Source organism: Barbatula barbatula (genome assembly GCF_947034865.1).
Source record: "Barbatula barbatula genome assembly, chromosome: 8".
Lineage (NCBI taxonomy): Eukaryota > Metazoa > Chordata > Actinopteri > Cypriniformes > Nemacheilidae > Barbatula > Barbatula barbatula.
Window position 1 is genome coordinate 22,005,424 of NC_136771.1, and position 25,070 is coordinate 22,030,493.

Genomic DNA, 25,070 nt, shown 5'->3' on the forward strand with positions numbered 1-25,070 from the left:
AAAGACAGTGACAACTGGACGAGAAACTCACGGCGGGTAACCAACAGGACGCTAACGCTGGGACACAGCGTAGGGACAAATCCACAGAGCATACAGTTACCACAAAGTATGACAACAAACGAGCACAGGACAGAGAATACAAGGGATTTAAATAGGGAGACGAACAAAGGATATAACGATGGGCAGGTGTGGGTAATGAGACACAGGAGGAAAGCTATACTAGAAACGAGAGGGGCGGGGCCAAATGACGAGACAGGAGAGAACGCATATTATGTCCTGATTGACAATAATATGTTTCTCTCCACATAAAACACATGGGTCCGTCATGATTCTGCCTCTAGACCAGAAAACCAAGACAAGAGAAGGCAGAATCATGACAACTTTATAGATGCGTACATTTGTCACGTTTTTGTATTAGTTTTAAATAAAGAGAACAACTGTTTGTCACGTTTATTTACTTTTATGTTCATTATGTTAATAAAATTATTACTATAACATTGTAACAAAGATCCATAAAAGGAAGGAAGGAGGCAGGAAACGACAAACATACAAAGACTTTTAATAAAATAAACAAACAAAGTAAAATGCCATACAAACATAATAAAACCACAACATAAACTCCAGGCCTGGTCCTCTCTCACTGTCGGTCCGGTCGCTCGTCCTCTTATGCTCCCGATCTCCTCCTCGAATCCCGGGCTCTCGTCCCGCCTATCTCACTACGAACATGAATTCAATCAGACTTGAAAAACTAGAAATTCACTGTCAACAAGAACAAACACAGTTGTATAAACATGCATTCGTGCATCAACGGTCACTTTCCTCCAGTTGATTCTAATCAGATGGTTGATTTGCGCTGTATCATGGGAAATAGTGAGTAAACAAGTGTATGTGCACTCAAAATCAGAATGCATTGTGGGTAATAATTCGTGAACAAATGTAGGGAATGAGTTGTTCACTCTCATTTCGGACAACACTACAAAATGGTGGACACTCGATATACAGCACTATGTAGGAGATTGGAGCGAAGTCAGACACAGCTTATGTGATGAGGATATTGCTGACAGCTGGAGTGATGGCAGAGGACACACAGGTGGGGGAGCGTGGGTAATGTAGTCCGAGGGGGATAAACGGGGAGAGACAGAAGGGAACCGTGACACTGAATGCATACATTCAGATAAACAATATAAAAATGATAAAAAATGTAATTTTTACTCTTTGAATTTGACTTTGCTCAAATGACTTTGATCACTTTCAATGTTGCTTTACTGATATCAGACACAATTGCATTTGTTTAAGAAAAAATACATATATATATATATATATATATATGTAAATATATATTATACACATTTTTATAAACCATCATGCACATCAGTTATCTTCTACCATTTCTATGCAAATGAGTTGCTTGCTCCTGGATAAAACTGGTCCCATACGTAAATATTTCATTATAAACAAACCCACAGTTCTAGTCGTATGGCATAGTTGGCAACCCTATTTACACAACATATACTTTGCATTCAGAAAGGAGCTTCTCCACGGCTGAACGTTATATTCTTTAATAAATAACACAATTATGATGATAAGTCGTGTGCATCCATTATATCCGATTTAGCTGGTGTTATGAAGGATGCTAATGAACAATCACTGCATATGCTCTTCTGGTGTATGTTTTTGTTTCTTCTGTGAATCCATAAATTGGTTATTTTGCATGAGGTGGGTGATGCTATTTTATGGGGTCTCTGAAGTATTAACATTGAAAGGATTTTTAGACCGATGCTTCGAAAGATGATGCATTATTGATTGCATTGCAAAGGCTCTGTCATTTGAATCACTTCGAGCGTCTCGCTCACAAAAAATAAGCCGTGGTGCAGTACAGCAATGCTATCTGATGGTTAAACTGCCATGTAAATCTCAATGCTTGAAAGGCAAAGACAATTGCCTATATACACGATTACGTCAGTGGTTAATGTTTTATGCGTGATGCTTTTTAAGTTTCAGATCTTACAAAAGAACTACATGTTTTACGGAGTCACTCTTAGAATCTTTGTAATAAAAGTCGATGCGGTGCAATGTAAGTGCACTCAAAGTGTTCTGTATTATTGAAGATGCGCGGTATATTGCTGTGTATTATCGAGGTGTTTGTCCAAGGCCAAGAGAAGATTATGCTCAGGTCACGTGCATTCACCAGGTTTCATTGATTTACACAGTCAAGGACTTGAACACACAGTATATATATGAGTTGGGATGTCATAATGTTGTTTTTAAGTGGCTTTTATATAGAAGGTACGGTGTCAAACGTAAATACGTGAACGAATTTGTAGCGAGTCACAACAAGCGACTTGGCGTTGAAGAGTGCGTGGGTGTGTGTTACCTTGCAAAGTGTGTGGCTGTGCTGTCTGAGAGCCGGGGAATTATGTGTTCGGTTCTGATCGTCTGGAGAAGACATGAAATATTAATGACACTGATGATTGGCCGTCAGACATGACAGATGGTCAGTAGCGTGGTGTGCGAGTGTCTGCGCAGGTGTGTGTGGCACCTTCCTCAAGTACCTGCTGGAAATGTCACTGAAACCGCATGTACTGCATCCATAGAAGTGTCCTTAACAGTACACCAAAAACAAAGAATAATCCTGCAATTTCATATCATTTTTGGCAATGGGATCTGTAAGGCCCGATTACAATTTCGTGTCTTTTCCGTGTGAATATTCGTTATTTTAAATTTGGACGCACGGCAGGAAATAGGGGGCTCTTTTTTTGACAAATCTCGGCGAGCTCACCGCGGGTCATGTGACAAGAACCACCCAGCCAATATAGACGAGCTCAAAGATGATGGAGACACAGATGATCACAGCACAACTAAATCTAGTAGCAGAGTTATAACAAGGTGTTTTCAGAGCATACAATCCATGTATCATTTGTTTATACCTCATCGTCTCAACGGCTATCGTGGTCCACGGTTGCTTTGCGACGACAGACGCCACCAGCGCGCAAAGTCCGGGCGCAAAGGAGAGCGCAGTGCAGCCGCGTTTTCCGCACGGTTTTAGAACCATGTATTGTAAATTTCTTTGTTCTGTTGAACACAAAAGATGATATTTTGATGAATGTAGGAAATCGTACGAAATGTTAGTTGGACAAAAATAAGCTCAGATTATTACATTTATAAAATTGCATTGGATGTATTTCTTTCTCTCTGATGTTTCTTTAAGGGTCAACATAGGTTTTGATTGATAAAAGGTCAGAGAATCCAAGTGAAACACACACATATACACTAGCGTATACGCCTCCAGCTTTGACTTAATGCTTTGATTGAATTAATGTCTGTTTCTCATGAAGGGTCTGATCAATCTGAAGGGTCATTACCGAGGACTGAGAACGGAGAAGTTCACGTCATTTGTTTTGATAATTGTTTGTTGTGATTAGAGTCAGGATGATTATTTAACTCACATGACAGCGAAAATCCATCATTCCTACATGTTTATAGTACAAAATACGATGCCCTTGATCTTTAACGTTCTTATGAATTTATCTAAATGCCCATACGTACTACATTTTATGTTCATTGTCCGATGAAGGCATCACTTTGGCAAATTAGCAACTTGAAGACCCCTTTGACTGCTTTGAAAGGCATGCACAGTCTTTTCTTTTAAAAACAGCCAATTGGTTTTAGCGTTAGTAAGGATGTAGTGAGGGGGAGGCAGGTCTAGACAGCATCCTACTGGATACGCCTGTGAGTACATGATGAGTCATCGACTGTATTTTGAATGTGTATATGGTCCAAAATAAAAATTCTCTCATTATTTACTCACCCTCGTGACATTTCCGCTCCACACAAATAGTTATTTAATAATAATATCTCGGCTCTTCCTTTAATGGGTGCAATGTTTTTAAGCTCAAACAGCACAACCGTTCATGATTAAAGTAATCCATTTGACTCCAGTGGGTTAATAAATGTTATTTTAAAGACATTTAATACAAAACGTTTGTGTTTGATAGTAAATGCATTAGCTAACAATGAACAATTTATTTTTTCAGCATTTATTTATCCTTGATAATGTTAGTTAAGGTCAATACAATTAGTCATGTTAGTTCATTCAATTAACTTCATGTTAGCTAATGCGTAAACTAATTGTTAACAAATACAAAAAGGTTTGTTTAGGAAATAGTTTTTCAATGTTTTACTAACTTGTTACTGCAAACGTTGCATTCCGGTAATGATACGGAGCAAAGAGGAACCAGGAGTATTTCATATTAATCCTAAAGTGAAGTCATATAGGCTACACATTCAAAGGCATAAGGTGAAAAAATAACTATTGTTTTATTTTGGGGTAACTACTCATAAGTTTGTCAACTTGAAGGCTGCACGATGTTGAAGAAATAGGCTGTGATATTTGATACATTTCTAAATAATGCGATATGATGCTTCAAGTTTGAAAAATGTATTCTGTATAACTTTTATCATTTTTAAAAGGATTGAATTCTTGCAAACCATTGCGATATGCACATTTGCCTTATTTCCATAATTTCCATATATTGTGTAGCTATATGCACTAGCATATACAGCAGACGACCTCAATTAACGTAACACCACGAAATGTGGTTATATTGTTATATTAAAACGAGTCTTTAGAGTCTCATATTGACAATATGTAAATATCCTGTAATACATTTATTTCGGGAAGTGTATATCTATGTGTCGTTTGGATCATTCTGTAGAATAGTACAGTATATGCTGTTGCAACCTCCTTGCTCCCTCATCTGACCATTTCTCTCACACACACGTTGGATATGACCGAAACAGCTGCCTTATTGACTTACTGCCCAATCGGTCAAAAGTGCATTTACACAACAATACACAGGTAACTATGAAGCTTATTGTAAAACCCTGACAGTGCAAGAAATCGGAATATGGGGGAAAATTGGATTTGAAACGATCAGGTTTAATTCTTTAACTTCAGAATATAAACAGACGTAACACATGCATGCATTGACTATCCCGCAAGCACCTCCAGAGCAAGCAACTGCTTTCATGTAGGCTCATGAGGCGTCTAAATATCACGTCTAATAAAGCAAAAATGAATTGAGGACAACTGTTTTGAAGAAATTGTCATTTTTTAATGATTTGACCTATTTGACTCCTATCAACCGCAGAACCGCACGCGCAGGATTGTGGGATACTGTATCATATTCGGCCGTGTCTTGATGTCTTTCTAACCTACAAAGTCAGCATTTTTTCAGATTCAGACGCAGCCTTATAATCACCTCTCAATGCTCGCATTGAGATAATAAACGTCATCCTTTAAAATAGTAGAGCGGAAAACATTGCAAAATTACTTTTCTCAAACTTTTCTAATGCTGCGTTCACATCAAATGTGATTTAAGCAATTTGCACTAGTAGATTACATACAAAGACAATGCAAAGATGCAAGTTCGCGACATGAATGGTGATTGACGCGTGATTGACGCTCATTGACACACGGATGGGTTAAGACAATACCTGTCACGCAATGTTTTGCGCAAATAACGAACAATTCCCGGCAGCATTCGCAACCTGCAATAATTAAAAATAAATCAAATAAATAAATGTGTTAAGTAATAGGAAATACGTAAAGGAATAGGCGACTTTATTAAAGAACTACAAATTATTGTAATTTTAAATGCAGTCCTAAATTTGTATTTGTATTATTTATAAATATGTATTTATTTATAAATATGTATTTATTTACAACATATTTTATATTTACGAAATAAATATGTTCTGTATTAACTTGAAACTTTAGTTTGTTCCGTTTCCACTTTTTATTTATTTATGAGATCATTTATTTTCATGTTCATTTTTCCCATGTATATTTGAAGAGTTGCAAAAGGTAATGTTTGAAAATCATGTTTTTTTTGTGCATTCCAAGTATTATCAAACTGTAGTTGGGTTGTTTCGATTAAATAATAATAGCTAAAAAACTAATAAGTTTAATCAGTTTTTGCTAATAAATTCTTCATTTACTTTCATATGTAAAAATTCCCACAGTAATTTCCAGAGTAAATATGTTATTTGTGTCAGAAGGTTTTGCTCACAAAGCGGTTCTTCCATAAGTAAAATATTTCTCAACATCTGATTATTTTAATAACAAATATTTTTTTTAGTAATGCTGACCTCTATAATATTTTATTGGGTGCAAATTGTGATTAGGGGGCCTTTAACATTGTTTTGGACAATGGGGGGGGCCTTAAAGTAAAAATGATTGAAGACCACTGCTTTACAAACACCGGCTTTTTGTGCCAGATTGTTAACCACCTATGAGAAGTCATTGCATTTTTCACACAGTGATTGGCAGGTGTGTTTTACGGCTATTATTTGCATAAAGTCTAATTTCACGAATTCAAGAATATCACTGCTTGCTCCACTCTGCTGTCAATCCCACAATCCCCCCGTGACCTGTCGCTCAGCACAAAATGAATAAATTAAACCGCCCATTTTCCGATCACCTCATCCTTTGCTACGCCACGGCGGCGGACTAAAACGTTAACACTTTATCGGTACACAAAGTGTAGCAATACTGGCCCTGTCCACCGAGGGCAGATGTGTTTTTGCAGGAATATTCATTGTATATGAAAGCGTGTGAGTGTGCCGACTCGAGACTACGGCTCAGTTTCATCTCAGATCTGAGCTCTGTGTCAGTCTCCAGTGGACTGGGTTGTGACTTGGTTACGGAGTGTAGGAGGACGGTTGGGATTAAATGCTTTAAAGATGATGAAAACGCCTTTGAAAATAAAGAACGAAGCTCGGCCAAAGGCTGAACTGAACTTTTAGGTTGTCGGGTTCAAGTGGATCGGAGCGTTGGGGCGCTCAATGCGTGCTTGACTCCACGCTTCACATATCTGTGAGATGATAATTAAAGATTGATTCTCTTGTTGCCACGAAAGCTGTCCACGGCGTCTGCTTCTTGTCTGAATATATATATGGGTTTTATTTGCTTACGTTATTTTTGTTCTGGATCCAACGGACCCCAAAGATCGATCTAAAAGTGAAGAATCTCCACAGATTTGGTATTGTTCACGTACTGTATCATGAATAGAAAGATCATGGATGTTGTAACACATTTGATGTACTTTGTGGCAGGGAAGCGTGTGTATTTGGACACGGGACTGGTGTGTACTAATCAATCACAATCCACTGATGTCGGTTCAGTGAAAGACGGTTCAATCAACAGCTGAAGGAAATTGTTGCACGGCAACAGCTGCTAAGTGCTCTGAATGTCAATGCCATTAAAAAACATCAAATTACATTTTGACAACGTCCTGATGATGAATAGAATTAAATGCCGGCCAAGTTTTGGACCCAGAAGGAGAATTAAACGCAGCGTTCAAGTTGTCAGCATTCAGAAGCTCTGTAGTTTGGGCGTGTTTTACAGTTTTTGAGGGATAAACCACACCGACCCTCTTCCATTCATTTCAAAGTTTCTTTTCGTTGGATGAGATTGCAGTAATTACATGTTTGGGGTGGTACGGAAAGGTTTGTTGTTAAAGGTGGCTATTGTAAGGGTACACACAGTATGTGTGCGTGTTTAATATAATGAACACAGGCGCTCCTCCAGGCCTGAGCTTTGATTGATTAGTTTGGCTTGGCGTGTTTATTTTCTATTTCTAATCCGGCAGCCATTCATTAGGTCTGTCAGTAAAACCTTTAAATAAAACTCGCTTTCTCTACCTCCCTTCCTGTCCTCCTCCATTACTCCCCCCTCTCGGTTTTACCTTGATGTAGCTTATAGATCTTGCATGCTAATAAATGTTTTATTCATGTTAAATATACATGTGATGGATGGATGGATGAATAGATAGATAAATGCATACAGTAGATACATGCATTTATAGATAACTATATATGGATGGATAGATAGACAACTATAGAAAGATGGAAAGATAGAGAGCTACAGATGGATGGATAGACAACGTTGGATGGATGGATGAATGGATAGACAACTACAGATGGATGGAAAGATAGGCAACTATAGATGGATGGATAAATAGACAACTATAGATGGATGGATAGATAGACAACTATGCATGGATGAATATATAGACAAATGTGGATGGATAGATAGACAACTATAGATGAATAGATCGATAGACAACTATGTATGTACGAATATATAGACAAATGTGGATGGATAGATAGACAACTATAGATGAATAGATCGATAGACAACTATGTATGTATGAATATATCTAGACAATTGTGGATGGATAGATAGATAGAGAACTATGGATGGATGGGTGGGTGGGTGTATGGATGGATGAGATAGACAACTATGCATGGATGAATATATAGACAAATGTGGATGGATAAATAGACAACTATAGATGGATGGATAGACAACTATGCATGGATGAATATATAGACAAATGTGGATGGATAGATAGACAACTATAGATGGATAGATCGATAGACAACTATGTATGTATGAATATATCTAGACAATTGTGGATGGATAGATAGATAGAGAACTATGGATGGATGGGTGGGTGGGTGTATGGATGGATGAGATAGACAACTATGGATGGATGGATGGATAGATAGATTGACAACTATAGATGGATAAATAGACAACTATAGATGGATGGATAGATGCATAGATAAAAAGATAATTATAGTTGCATAGAAAGAAAGCGGTAGATGCATAGATTGTTAATAATAGAGGCATAGATAGATAACTATAGATGGATCGTTTAACTGTAAGTTTAGCTGAAATGTGTGAGTCTGTTTAGTAGCAGATATCAGTGTGACAATCTCCCCCATATAGAGAAACAGAACGTCCGTGTCAGTGGGTGTTCAAGGAACTGTATCTCGCTTTCTAGGCAGTAACAGTGAAATCGTTCGATAGCTTTTTTGTAACATTTCAGTAGAATTTGACTTTCAAGATATAAAACTATAAAATCATTTTTGTTCTACACACATTCATGCTTAATATTTTCTTGCTTACACACGCACGTCACAAGTACATTTTAGTTTGACATGTAATAAATCATTGAAAATGAGTGTTTTTTGGTAATTTGACATTGTGTTGTCTGACAGATCTCTAGTGTATTTATTTTAGTAGCGAGACAGTACCGAATTCATTGGTTTGCATCTGTTTGCGCGGGCGTGGGTTTGTGTGTGACGGTCTTTGATTCAGAAAGGCCCCAGATGTTCATCTGTCCAGAGTCTACCAGTCACAATCCAACTCTGACAGGACCCGACAGAGCTGTCATTCCTGAACGCCTGCCAGTCAAGCCAAAGTCGTATGCATTCTGGGAGCGTGCACACGTGCGTGTGTGGTGGGGGTGTATCTGTCACAATTTGTTTTGCCAAAGGCTTGATGAGGAGAATGATAACTCAGAGGTTTACTTCACTGTGTGTGTGTTCGTGCATATGTTTGAACAGTCTGTCAGTGTACGTTTCTTGAGGTTTGTTACGGGTACTCAAGTGTCCAAACGTGTGATTGGATGGACTGTGAATGAGGTGGGTTGACCTTGAGCAGAAATCACATCTTTATTACATTTCATCACATTCGGTGTGGAATGTAATGGGCAGCTAATATGATTTGATACCTGTATATCTGTACCATGCATAAAGTATGTCTTGTATGTTGGAATTTTCGTGAGGAGATTATTGACATTTGACAACAAACATTATGTGGCCCAAACTTAATTTCTGGTAGACCTCTGCAAAGAATCCATAACTGTTGAGTTGTTTTAGTATAATTGAATAGAATTGTTATATTATAACCGAACACAGACCGGAAGTTAACTCTGATGAAACCGTCTATAGAAACAGTTTTTGATCAAAAGGTGCACGCTTAAATATTTGAAATGAGAAGTCGTATATATCCGGGATTTCACGAGCCTGAGAAAATGATGGAAGTTGTTTTTGGTTTACAAAATTGACTTTTTACAAAAATGTAATGACTTTTATCCATTGACGGCAAATAGAAAATAATATTAGATTTCTTGAAGAAACGTTAGCATGGATACATGTCGGGCTGCTTTGAGGGTGAACTTGACCTTCAGCCTTCATGTCCTAATAAAAAATTATCTTCCGAATTGGCTGCCGGTTGGTGTTTCAGGAGGTGGATCATTTCTTTTCACCATCCGAACTCCACTGTTATGTGATGCCTGCTTTGTCCAATTCAATGAATTCCTTATAGATCAAATAAAAATAACTGCCCTACTTTTTGCTCATTGAATATTTGGTTTCGCTCTAAAATACGTCACCTGCAAGAATTCTGAACGCTAATGCATTAGCTCAATTCAATAGAAAACATGTAATCTCAATTCAGATCACATAACAATGCTCGGATTTTGTTACACAAAATTTGATTTGAATGAAAACTCTTAAGATGGTAAGTAGATACCTAGCAATTAAACTTTAAGACTTTTATGATGTTTGCCTGTGCAATATCCGTGCCGGTTTTTAATATGACACAGCTAAACTCTGATAATGCATATCAATATAGTCACATCCTTGCCATATTACATTTTAATGCCTGCAGGAAACAAAATAAAATGTATTTCATGCGTCTTGCACAATCCGGGTCAATAAGAGAAAACTCTTTTCAACGTCTCTGCCTCTCAAAAGGCTACTTTTTCTTCATTTACTTCACCCCAGTTTCGTATTTTTGATACAGATTTGCTATTTCAAAGCAACACATTTCATCATGCGCTCGTTTTATGCTTGGGCAGTTTTTGGAAGCCAAAAACTCATTCCCGACACATCAAAACTCCTTCTGTTTTTGCCCATAAATCGTCAGATATTCATGAGATGCCGAACGTGAGCGCGTAAACACGCTTAGACGCCCGGCCGTACACATACGCGGCATCCTTGAGCTTGACATCACAGGCTGTGTTGACATGTAAGCGTGATATAAGCGATAATGAGTCAGTCATGGGTGGATGGGTGTGTGAGGGGGGTCATAATAAGTTGAGAAATATAGAATAAAAATGAGAAGCCAGAGAATGATGGAGCACCCCATCAAAGCCATTGGAAATGACAAGGAGGCAAAACGCGAGGTGAGAGAAAGAAAAATAGTGGTGGAAAGAAGGAGTGCTGATGAAATGATATTGGTTTACCTGTATGTGTGTGTGTGTGTGTGTTTAAGGCCTTATAAGAATGCCGCCTGTGAGTAGGAATACAAATGAACTGCAGAATAAAATTAACCGTGAATGAGAGAAGCCCCAACCCGTCGTAGACATCAGAGATTTTTTGTCTCTGCAATGGGTAAACACCACCGTCTGTGTGCCAGAGGGAGCTTAAGGAATGAACTGTATCATCTTTGACCTTGGAGTCTGGACCGTTTGGTTCCAGGATTTGAAAGATGTGAAGATTTAAATACACGTATGCATGTTTGTTGTACTTCATTATTGTATCAATGCAAGATCGTCTTGTGCTTCAATGCAAACAAGAAAATCTGACCTTTAAAGCAAAGCAGTTAACATGCTTAAATGTCACAGATTCGCTTGCATTAAAGTGATCCGGAAAAGTTTTTTCGCTTTATTTAAAGGGACAGTTCAGCCCCAAAATAAAAATGACGTCATCATTCACTCATCCTCGAGATGTTCCACATCCACATACATTTCTTTGCTCTGATGAACGCAGAGAAATACATTTGGAAGAATGCTTGTAGCCAAACAGTTCTTGGCCACCATTGACAACCATAGTAAGAAAATTACAATGGCGGTCAATGGTGCCCCAGATGTGCTTTCCTACATTCTTCGAAATATCTTCTTTTGTTTCCAACAGATCAATGAAATTTACAAAGCAATATTCCGACGTTGGAGCTCTCTGAAAAGTTCGACCAGCACACTTTTTGCACGTCGGGATCTTGTAATTACGGTAATTGCTGCATGCCGTAAACGCACTTTTATCTTCAAAGTTTTGATCATTTAATTACCAGTTAAATATCACAAAGTTGAGCTTTATTGAGCTAGATTTTCAGAAAGAGATGTATCTGTGTCGTAGTCACCTTGAGAGTGCAGCTAGAAGTTTCGTCAGTGCAATAATATGATGTGTGGGACTGTTTGCGTCTGTACTTTTCTTCCTGCGGTGGGGATATAATTGTACTTTTTGCATACGCACACATACCCGCAAATTCTGCAGAGCCAATCTGACAACACAGGAAGTGATGCTTTGCCCACAGTCCTCTAGGGGAAGTTGTCAAATATTAAAGTGTCTCCCTTTAATGAGGTCACGTACTACGATGTGTCCCGTGGGAGAGCCACTGCCTCGGTGCCCGTGCGTATACGCCAGCTCGCGTACACGTTTAGTTCTAGTCGAGACTAATCTTTTTTTAAATTACAGATCAAGCACATGAAATCCAGCTTTTCTTGACTTAATCCAGGCAGCTGTGTGACACCCCTGGAGTTTATCTCTATGGAATTCTGCTCTTCCATGTTATTGAGGGGCTTTTTGCTCTTCATGTTTCCCTCCGCAGGTAAAAAGAAAAGTAATGAAATAGAGAAACGGTGGAAGAAATTGAAGGTATTTATAGCACTGCTTTATGCTTAGAAATGATCACGTGAGAAAGGCACTTTTTTCTCCTGTCTGACTCAATATACAGGGCCCTATGAAATCTGTAAAATGTTTTTCCAAATTACATTTTTATCCGTTTTTTACTGTACAATATTAAATTATATATTTGCCCACATGAAAAATAGTACACTACAAGTAAACTACACTATTCACTTGTAAACTATATTAAAAACCTACAGTGAATACTTACCATACAATCAAAACATCTCTGAGAATACGGTGTAAGGTACCTAACTTGGTCAAAAAAACTTTTTTCTTGTGTTTTCAAGTCTACTAAATTTAAGTACTATTTTAAATAAAGTACATTTTTTTCATTTTACAAGCACATTCACTTTAATTTAGTCAATTAAATAATAAGTGGTCGAATCATAAAAAAGTGTGGATGGTGTGGTGAAATGTGGGTGTGTTATAAGTCATTCAAGTTAACCAGACTTTTATTTTGACGGGTCCCTGCAAAGGTTGTTTGACAGTAGCATCAATGCAGTTGAAAGCGCCACACGAGCATTGCGAGCAATCTAACCACTTTTAATACAGAATAATACTAACGTTACTCATAGCACAAGTCACATTTTGTTAGCCTTTCCGCGCTGCTACACATGCCAGATTCCATGCCATTCCGTGTGACACAGCAAATAAAATTTTTATGCCTGAATTTCCCGATTCCGTTCGGATTTTCCGCATCGCGCAAGTAGTTCAAGTATATAAAATGATGCCCTGTAACTCAGATGTTGTTGATAAAACGGATCCTGTCAGATTCTTAAGCCAACACTTCCACGGTAAATTTTCAGGACGCTTATAACAGGAACAGTCCCTTCAGGAGTTACCTGTGTCCTGTAATAAATTGGCTTGCGCAAGGTGACGGCGCTCCTAAATCACGAAGAGTTTAGGGATGGCGATTTGTCACTTCCTGTTAACGTGCCGATTATGGGATACTTAACAATTGACACCAATATACTTAACACCAAACAAGATGTTTTGAAGAACGCTGGCAACCAAATGACGTCCCAAATTGACTTCCATTGTACGGACACAAAACCACAGAGACATTTCTCTAAATATCTTCTTTTGTGTGTAAAGAAAGAGCAATACACAGGTTTTTAATGATGTGAGGTTGATTCAATAAAAACAGAAAATCTTTTTTTTACCTCCATAGTGACTATGGAAGTTTTGGGTTGAGTGCTGGCAAGCTATCAGAAAAGTCCTGAATAACACCAAAGAGACTTTTTGGCTAATAATGAGTACTTCCCATGTGTACACTTCTCTTTTATCTCTGCTTTAATAATTCTGAGGGTTGTTAGTGCATTGATATCACAGACTAATGGAAGGCGATGGTGTAAGTAATTAAAAGAAGCTTTAACAAGCAGATATTTAATCACTGTCATTCACTTCTCATGTTTTGGCTGTTTTGGCTGTAATTGGCGCCAACGTGTTTTCACACATGACGCGTATTGTTAGTTGCACATTATAAAACAAATTAAAATAATGTAACTGCAAAGTTTGTCATCTCCCAAAACCCGCATCCTTTTTTTTGTCGCATCCATAACGCACGTTTATTTCCCTTTTTTGAAATAGACAATTTAGGAAAATTTGTAAAATAGTTTAATAAAATATAAGCAAATGGTTCAATATATTCGTAACAAATTCCTTCACGTCCATAACGCAAAATGTCACATCCATAACGTTGGAATGGCCCTTATACAGAGTAATTGATGTCAGAACTTTCTTTTTTGGCTGAACTATTCCTTCTTCGTTTAAACTCATTGATGTCTCTGAGAAACAACAGAGATATTAAGAATTCATGTTTATTCATGTTTCGTTCTCATGGAGGCTAGAATAAAGCCATATTTGCTTGTTTTGTGCTATTTACGGTGTCAATCAATTGAAAAAGTGTAGTTAGTTTAAAGGGGACACATGGTGCGAATACGTGTTTTTCTGTGTCTTTGGTGTGTTATAAGTTGGCCATCCATGTTTCACATGGACACATTCAAATTAAAAGAGTCGGAAAAAAAGATGCGTTCTATCTAAAAGCGAATGCTCACCCAGACCTGCCTAAAAACGCCTCGTGTAACCACACCCCCTCAAATCTACGTCAGTCCGTGGTATGATTTCACAAAGACTGCCAAAATGTTTATGCAAGTAAGGTGAGCGTACCTGTCAGTAGAATTCCTTTAATATAGTAAGATGCGTTACATTTCCGTCACACCGCTTGCAGTATTCGACCAATCACTACGCACTGGTGAACTGGCCAATCACAGCACACCTCGCTTTTCAGAGCGGATGGGCAAAGAGGAGAAGCAAACATGCACGGTATGTGGAAAATAATACAGCCTGACCCTTAAATCGTGTGTTCGATTTATCTGTGTCATATGACCCCTTTAAAGTGAACACTTCGGATGGCTACTTGTTGGCAGACTTTGTTTGATGTCATCATTTATTTTTGTCGTAAGTTATACGCTTTCACTATTGACCTGGTATGGTGTTTCTATTCTGGCCTCCAAAAGAGACAGTAGATAAAGCTTCATTTGTTGCTTCAACTGCACTTTTATTGATATTCTAATTTGTAATATGCTGTATTTAGTGTTTTACTTCTATAGAGCACCAGAAAACTGTTGAAAATATCTTCCAACATTAGGTTAATATACAATAATATGCCCTCCACTGTCATTCCGTCCGTAAGGTTCCAGTCGTCAGTCTGAATTTGGAGCGAATGGCGTTTGATCTTAATCCGCCTAAATAATGAATGAAAGTAGATCCGTCTGTCCATCATATTCAGACATGACAACCGCACCAAGGTTACACAGGAAAGACCCTTGAAAGAATCCGCAAGAAAACAAGCCAGTCGGTCTTTGACGTGCTCTTGAGAAAAGGTTAAAAGAGAGAACTTTTAATAAAATCCTCCCCTTCTTGATCTTGGAAAGCTTTCCTTGAGGTCTACAGGCTACTGGGGGAATATCAGATGGCTAGACTCTTAATCGAGCGTGTCACAACTTCTCTTTTGGTGTGTGATAACTCTTTTGGATGCCGACCATCACAGGTTTTACATGAGCGTTTCTGAAGCGGTCGGACGTCTCAGAGATGTTTGTCCTTGTGAAACAGCAGGACTGTCAGAATAACTTGCTTCTAGAGCTTTTGAGACACTCGGTATCTGAAGCTTCTTTTTACTTTGTCGCAGAAACATGTAGGCGAGGACGCTTGTGATGTGTAGCCGCGTGCTTGCGATGCGCCCGCCAAACGTTCACGTACGTTTTTGGAGTACGATTTGTTTCTCCTGAGAAAATCACTCTCACACTTGTCACTTAAAGAGATTCAGAAGATTCTGTATTCATTTTTATTAAATTGAAGCCATCAAATATTCCTCTTGGATCGAACAGGCGAGCGGATAAAATGACAGTAGGATAACAGTCAGTCAATAATACACCTCAGGGTTCAGACATTTAGAAATGATAGACTTGTAGCCGCCGGAGGATTTGTGTGTGATTGTGTATGTTTATCCTTTTGTTTCGCTTTTCGCTTGATTTCCGTTCGCTCTTTCCTCATCCACTTAATTTTCAAGCTGTCAAATTTTGCATCCTTTTGAACTTTAATTTGATTATAAACAAACAAAACGCACTGAATGCTCGGCTTGCTGGCTTATCTAGCGGCACACAGTAATTATTGTGCTATTGTTCCATCTGCCCTCTGAAGAATAACTAACTCTGTCAGGTGTTACTAAACGCGTCTACCTGAACCAAACAGAGGCTGAGACGTTCTGTTAACTAAGTCTTTTAAAGGGGCAGTTCACCCAAAAATGCTCTCTTGTATTTCAAACCTTGTGTCACTAACTCATGCGGAAAACAAATAGATACAGTTGGACGAATGTTTATGCTTGTTGTTCTCCACGCAACGAAGGCTTACAGCGACCGAGGGGTTTTTAAGTGCCGAATAAATGAATCATTTAGCAACACGAAGGTTAAATGATGACAGAATTGCTTTCTTTGTTTTCGGTTCTATTGTTTGTGTGTCGCACAGGAATTCGGTACCCTTAAAGGGACAGTTCACTCAAAAATAAGTCATCATACTCACCCCAAATCTGTATAAAGTTAGTTAAAGGACTAATATGAAAATGTGGAAAAATGTAGAAAACAACTAACAATGAAGATAAATCTCTCTTATGCTAATTCATATGATAAATAGAAGTGTTAATAATATAAAACAATGTTTGCTTTCTACATTTTGCTACACCATATAGGACAGAAACTACCCATACGCTTCTTTGTTCTGATGAACACATTGAAAGATATTTGGAAGAATGCTTTTAACCAAACAGTTCTTGGCCACTATTGACTCCCATAGTAGGAAAAATTGCAGCGGCGGTCAATAGTGCCCCAGAACTGTTTGCTTTCCTACATTTTAAAAAATATCTTCTTTTGTTTTCGAAGGAAAATGCATAAGCAAATTGTTGTACTATGGTAGACAATAGTACTATTCCATTTAACAAGGTCTCTTATTCCTTTTTTATAAAAAACATTCATATTGTACTATTTGGTTTACGTATGTCAGACATTGTAGTTTATGTACTTGGTAAATAAGATATTAAAGTCACAATATGCATCGTGTCTGCACTGCTCTTAAAGTGTATTTGAGGACAACGTTTATCCTTTTGGTTTCAGAGGTCGTACGTTCTTTCGAGCCAGCTGCAGAGATTGTCTGGTCAGGTGGCACTTTAAAACACACCGCGCGCCCGTGTGTGCATATGTCGTGTTTCCCATTCCCCGGAGTATCTTCTGCCTCCACTTTATGGAAATGTCACTGATCACCCTGTCTCTTCCACTGCGTGAGCCGGCGAGATGTGTGTGTGTTTGTGCACAAGCGCTAATATTTGTGCGTGTGGACAGCCTGCGCTGCAGTTCACCGCAATGTTTGTGCGTGTGTGTTTGATGTGTAAATGTCACTGATCACCTCATTTCTTCCACCTGATTACCCATGCTTGCTTCTACCTGTCTGCGCGCTCAGATCTTCTCTGTGGGTAACTGTGTCCTGAGGCTACAAGAAGGGATTGGTGCATTATGGGTAGGGGGGGCTCACTCAACTCCCCCAAATTGTGTGACTGTAACAAGTGCATGTAGCTGTCGCATCACCTCACACTGGAGAAACATTAAAGGGCAGATCGCGAGGTGTTGTCGGGCTTTGTGTGAGAAAGGGGTGTGTGGGATGTCGAAAATGTTTTTTAAATTCGCCTGAATGACTAATTGACGAATCGGTCTTAAAGAAGTCTTGCATTATTAATGAGACTTCTATGATGGAGGAGGTCAAGACGTGGAGTTATTGTTGTGTTTTGCTTTCTAGGATAAAACAGTACGCCAGATTACTCATACGGTGAGGGGTGGGAAAGGGTGACTTATACACACCCCTGAGTGTCCTGGCATCTTAATAACACAATGATAACATTTGTTGTTCACAAAGAATCTGATTGGATTCCAAATTCGGATCATTTTGGGCGCGGATAATAAATCTGGCAATAAAAATCCCATAAACTTACATTGGTGGTGGAATCTCATAGCAACACACTAAAAATAAGTATCCACCCCGACAGTAGAGTGCTGACTAGTTCTTCGCGGCAAATAATTTCTTGAAAAAACGGAATATCCAGTCATGTTCTTTGACCTTTGCGCATTTAAGCGAGGCACTTATTTTCTCCGGGAGGCCCGTTTCCACAATTAGTCTTTTTTGGATGAAAGCGTCCGCTAAATGACGAGTAATTTACTAACAAATGTGGTGGGAGGTGCTGAGAAATTGCCCATTAGCTTCAGAAAAACAGACCGTAAGCACTTCTTCCTGCAGGAAAAGATTTTTTGAACGCTGACCCGGGATTGCTCGAATCGCAACAGTCCTAATCTATAGCTTGTTTTTAAAGGGAAAGTTCACCCCTAAATGTAGGTTTATACACACTTATGTTTGTTCTTGTTGACAGTTATTTTCCACTGTTAAAGAATAAGCAGATTAAATGAATGTGATAAACAGTAGTGTTTCATTTAGCATATATTAAATAATTGTATTAAACATGATAAATAAGCATGCCGGCTTATTAAATAAATGTTTTTAATTTGACAGTTGTTTTGTTCTCTTTTCTATTAAACTAATGCATTAAACGTGACGAATAAAGTGAATTTTTGTATTTTATAAAACAATCGAGGTGTAATATAACCTAATCGTGGTGTTTATGACGAACGTCTACGGCCGTATTGTCAGACCCAGGCTATATACGGCAGAGTCCGAAATCACTCACTCATTTTTATACACTTTTTCCCCATATAGTGGACTCAAATGCTATATAGGGAATCGTGAAAGTGTACGAGGGAGTGGTTTGAATACATTTCGGACATATTTCGTCCGCCATGTTGTATAGTCATGTGAACCGTATTCTCTTTTTCCTATGACGTATAAACAACATCCTTTACGTCAGAGTTGAAACCTTAAAGTTTTCCACTATATTTATTTAATTTACTTTTATAATTTGACAGCTGCCTTGGCATCATGGGATAGATAAGCATCCACCCTATCCACACTCACGAATCTCAGCAGTAGTAGACTATTTCTCGCCTACTGTTTTTTGCATATTTCGGATATACTATTCATGACTGATTTTCGTCTACTATATAGTGGAAGTAGGCGATTTCGAAAACAGCGCTATTTTTGCCCAAATCGTTCGTACTATTCATGACTCATTCTCATTTTCGCTACTATATAGTATGGAAGAAGGCGACTTTGGATGCGGCGTTCGATTTCTGCGCGGGAGCGCCCTCTGGCTATTGGATGTTGCAGCATTTAACCGTAGCTCATTGAGAAAATAGCATAAGAATTGAGCATTTTCTGAGACAAAAAGTATTTTTTCCCCTGAAAATCATGTACCGACCCTACATTACACTAAGTAAAGATTCTTTCACTTTTAAACTTTTCTGGTATAATGTTTATTTAATAAACAAATTAAAGATGTTCTCCAGTCCAGAGCAACCCAGAAAGGTCTCAAAACAGGTCTCAAAACAGAAAGCATCCAGACAGCAGGCAGCTTCAAACAATATGTTTTCGTTCTTATAATTTACACACTGATAAATATCTACATACTGTACCTACATCAACAATGTTTTGCTAATAACACGAAGTGAAGGATCGTGATAGAAAGACTGGAGCTGAAGTGGTTCAACTAGAGAAAATGATTCATCATTTATCGGATATAATATGGTTTGTAATTTCTCCACAGACATCGCCCCGTACTTCAAAACAGAGGCTGGAGGTGCACAGACGCACCTGGAGGGCAACAGACTCGTGCTCACCTGTTTGGCCGAGGGCAGCTGGCCGCTGGAGTTCAAGTGGATCAGAAACACCACAGACATCACAGAATATTCCCCTGAGTACAGGTACTGAAGAACTCTTGAATACTGCTGCACGCATGCTTAGGCTTAGATAAATATTCTGTTGGTTTAGTTGTTTAAATATCTTATCCAAAGCTGTTCAGCAGGGATAATCCTCTCGAAGCAACCTTGGGTTTAGCACAATGCTGGTATGGGATCCCAGACAATCTTTGCGTTTTAACCTTCAATCTTTGAGTTGCAGCACTTTCTTTAATAATGTAGAGAGGGATATTAAGGTTTGTTTGTACTATTATCTTATAATGCTGTGGATTGCATTCCAAAGTTCAGTTTAGTTTACACACAAACCAATTGTTCACTATATTCTCTCACAAGGAAATGTGCATTAGAAAAATAAACAAGATCAGTTTAGATGTCATGTTAACTAAAATAAAAAAATAGATATATATTAAATCAATTATATTAATATATTATTAAAGAAATATCAATAAATATACACATTTATTTTATATTATTAAAGACAACTTGTGTCATTTCTTTGTATACAACATTTAAACTGATCTTATTTACGTTTCTAATGCACATGTGCTGTGTGACAAATGTAGTGAACAATTGGTTTATGTTATTCTAAATAAAAATCTTTGTAATCTTTAATCAAAATGTAAGGGCTCGCTCTTCCTTGTCCTCTAACATCGCATTGGTTAATGTTTATACCCAAAGAGTTATTTATGCATTATTCAAGCAAACTCGCATGCAGGACTCTGCTGCGTAATATCTATTTATCACAATTCAATCAATACCCTATGGATGTCCCGTTCCGCATATTTCACGTTAAATAATCGATTTAACTCGTAACAATTTCTAACATGGCAGAAGTAAAATGTGCAGGTGGCATTCGAAATGACTTTATTTACATTTTCCTCATTCTCGCAGCCTTAGTAATGCCGTCAGAAAATGCGGAAAATCCAGTAAAAATTAATCATGAACCAAAAGGTTTGTAACACAAAAAAATTGCACACAAATTATTCTACAACGTAAAAAGTACATGAGACAAGTAAATCGGCTCTGTCCTAATTTCATGTTGACTTCTCAGCATACCATTATAGTCCAAACAAATCCGCATAGCACTCACATTATTTGTCACAGAAATGAGGCTGCATTTCCGACGTCAAATGGGTTGTTGTCGTCCACCCTGTTGATTTGATCTACGCTAGACACAGCAATACTCTGTTTTCGGTTGATTTTGGTATAAGTAACAATCATCTTGTTAATAACTGATTTTGTAGGTTTCTGTGATGGGTTGTACGATACAAAATATGGCTGCAGTGTAAAATAATAGTTCATAAAAAAAGGAGACGGTGTTGAGTCCTGCGGGATCTCATTTGCACTGTTCTCTTCTTTGGCCTCTATCCCCTGTCTGGGCATCCATCTTTGACCCTAGAGTTTTGGAACCTTTATTATTGGACTTTCGTGTAGTAAAGAACAACTTTATAATAAGATAAGTGTTAGCCAGACGAGCAGTCGCAGTGCTATTTATTAATCAAAGATCAATTTAAAGTGACAGTACACAAAGAAATAAACATATCCTCGTTGAATCCGGTAATGAAAATATATATTTTTCGATTCCTTCAACATTCAAAGCGATTACTACAGTATGACTTCTAAAATAACTACTGTTGTCTGTGCTTTCATTGATATTCAGTTAACACGCAAGAATGTCTACAACAGAAACAATCTTGACGTTGACATTTAGTTGAAATGTAATAGTTTTCAGTATTCATTGAGGCTGTCTGTAAAACCGTCAAGACGTCGTGTTTTCATTAGCGGCAACCGTTTCCGTATTCAGTCCATGCAAAGCCTCCGTTCTGCATTAAACGCAGTCATCTATTAAAACCAAACCAACGCAAGTCTGACCTTCTGGGCTCATAATCTTTTTCATTCAACAGCTCACGCTCGCATCCATCCGCTTTTAAATAAAAAAGCTTGTTAGCCGGCGCTTTCAAACCTCTTGACGGTTTATTGAGCTGGAGCTGTTTATTGCGCAGTCAAGAAATCGAATCGCAGGTTGGGAATGAACACACATTTGACTGTGATATACTGTATAAGTCCAAATTCAATAATGTTGTACTGTATGTACCGCTGTTCCTCTCTCAGGTACGCGATTGCAGCGTTAGATCGCGAGGATGCCGGCCTGTATCAGTGCGTGGTGAGGAACAGGATGGGAGCGCTGATCCAAACCAGAGCCGATGTTCGCGTTGCGTGTAAGTACATGCGTATGTTGTTAGAGAGGGAGTTCGGTGGCTGAAGCCAGAGGTGGAAAAAGTACATTAATATTATACAAGTACTACTCCTTTGAGTTTACTTTAGTCTTTTCTTATGGAACAGTTATGCGTAGTGTTTTTTTGCCATATTAAATGTGTCCATTTGTAGGTTTATTTTGGGTTTGCCACTGTTTGCTGTTCTTTTCAACAATACGATCTGGCAACATGGTCATTTTTACGGCAGTGCCGGTGAGGCTTTTCCAAACGCATGAAATAGCAAGCATGTTTTTTCATGTGACTTTCTTGGCCCGTGCTTACAGAAGAGTCATAAATATGTTAAATATGTCATTGAAGCAGAAGTTGTTCAGTTCGGTTCTATACACACTGCGTAAATGTGTTGCAGACACATTAGTGAACCGTGCGTCTACAAAACGGGATTAAACACTCAACATGTAGCATTATGCACCAATATACTTTCCAAACTTCTTATTTACCAATGCAACAAGGGTACGGGCTTTATTGAAACAAATGTTATTTATCTTACCTCTACATTCTTGCACATAAGGATTTTTTGAAGATACTAGTTTGCACAGCGTCCATAATCCCGGTCCTGAAGCTGAAACGGTTGCTTAAATATGGCCAGGGGTTTACTTCATTGTCTTCAGCAGTCAGAGTTCGATGGGGTTTCACCTTTAGCACAGGTGCACTACCGAAGTCTAACTTCTCCGTCTACATCGCTCTTCTGGTATACTCGTATTTCTTACTTATGTACATGTACAATTACCGCTTTTAAAAGCTACTTAAAAAGTACAAGTACACAAAAGACACACTCAATACAGTTACGCGAGTAAATGTAATTGGTAACTTTCCACCTCTGGCTGAAGCACAAATGGAGTTCACACATCAACACACATTTATGCGTGTACTGTACCACAGGGTCCCATAAGAGATGAACTAGCGGTGACATTCAGAAGCACTCCAGTCATTTCTAAAGCCGCTGTCATGCTGGTGCACTTTATCTACTGTATGATTATAGCACATACAGAAACAGATGAGTATATCAAAGCTATAAGCCACATGAGACCGTGTGGTAGAGCCATCTGACTGATCAGATTGACGATTTTTGGCGGACAGCTAAACAAAAACTAAGGAAAAAACGAGGGTCCAAAATCTTACCAATGTCTCCATTGGAGGTTCAAAATACTGGAAATAATTTTGAAATGGTCTCGGTTTTTTACACAGCTATATAAATATAAAATATTTTAAAAATATTTTACTGTAAGCTTATCTTCCTTCAGATTTTACACTGTCCGATAGTTACTCCCAGTCCAGCTCCTTTTCCTAGTCTCAGATGTAAGGATAAACGTCCCGAATTCCATCTTTTATGAAGTTTTTATGAGGCAAATGGTCATTAGAAGCTACTTTCCACCTTCTCTATCTCTTTGTAATATGTTTCTCTCTTTTTTCTGTCTCTCTTTCTCAGACATGGAAAACTTCGCTGAACTGGAACAGAGAAAAACGATCGCTCAGGGAAGAGCGGCCATTCTGAATCCCCCCGCTGTGGCTAGTTACCCTCGCCCTCAGGTCACATGGTTCAGAGAGGGCTACAAAATCATCCCTAACCATCGGATGTAAGTTTTAAAGCGATATATGAAGCTCATTTTGTCAATAGACAGCAAACCAGCTCTTATTTGTGATGTAAACGCATTCCTAACGCAACAATCCGTCAAACAATTCTCACCTCTGCGCTCAGGAGCATACACGCAGACACTCGTGCATGCGTCGTGAACAATGACGCAACATCAATAGCTGTCTGCTGCATTTTCATACGTCTAGATTTCATGGGTTAACACCCGAAGCAATGATGGGCTTCATGACAGCCATTGATTCTTTAAATGAAACTGCCAAGTCTTGTAGTTGTTGATAGTAGCCGACTCATTCTCTGACTGTGGATAACAGGGTTGAGGCGAGTGCCCATTACGCCTCACTGTCAGCTTCATGCCAGCATCTTAGCTTAACTCACCTCTCTTCTGTCAGTCAAACGCTTGTCATGACACCGGTGAGATGGTCTTCATTTCAAAAGGCCATTTCAAAGAACCGATATCAAGATGGCGGAGACATTTTTTTAAAAGGGAATTGTCAGGTATCGACAGGCAGCCCTCTTTTCATGCCTGTGGCATAGTTGGGCAAACTTACAGTAAATTGATCTTTAAGAGAGAGTTGAACCAAAAATAAAAGTTCTAACATCATTTACTTTCCCTAGAGCTGGTACAAATCGGTATACATCTCTTGGTTCTGATAAACGCACACAAAACAGAGAAAGATATTTGGAGGAATGCTTGTAACCACACGTTGCTTGGCCACTATTGACTGCCATGGTAGGAAAATTACTGTGTTAGCCAAAAGTTAGTTTGCTTTCCTACATTCTTCAAAATATCTTCTTTGGTGTCCATCAGAACAACTCGAGGGTAAGTAAACGAAGACGGAATTTGACATTTTGGGTGAACTGTCGAGGTTGTTCGGAATGTAACAATATAGACAAAATCTTTGATATGAAATGGTACAGTATAGACAAAATCGAGATTGTTTTAGATATACACTTCACCAAACGTTATGCCTGTCATCAGGAAACTTCCCAAACTAAAGTGACTTTCAAAATTGGACCTACAATTTCAACGAAGCCCTGTTTATGCAGGTATAATTTGTGTATATGGTTTTGGTAATTCAGCGTCTGGTCGGAGTCTAAATCGAAGCGTGCGTTTCCAGCAAAAATAGCTGAAATCAATCCGTTTGCGTTGCTCTTATCTGCATGAAATTTCCATCTTGACTCTTTCCTCCTGATTGCTCTTTGAACTTCACATCTCCAGAGGCACACGTCCTCTTGCTTCATCTATCTCTCTCT

General features: G+C 38.5%; 1 protein-coding gene across 1 annotated transcript in view; it reads left to right on the plus strand.

Moving 5' to 3' along the window:
* Positions 1–25,070, plus strand: part of sdk1b (sidekick cell adhesion molecule 1b) — a gene marked incomplete at its 5' end in the record, with an annotated part of 158,331 nt that overhangs the window by 41,416 nt on the left and 91,845 nt on the right. The window contains 3 exons of the mRNA XM_079462738.1: positions 19,799–19,955; positions 22,062–22,168; positions 23,652–23,799. Coding sequence (XP_079318864.1) covers positions 19,799–19,955; positions 22,062–22,168; positions 23,652–23,799 — 412 coding nt within the window. The remainder of the gene's footprint in view (positions 1–19,798; positions 19,956–22,061; positions 22,169–23,651; positions 23,800–25,070) is intronic.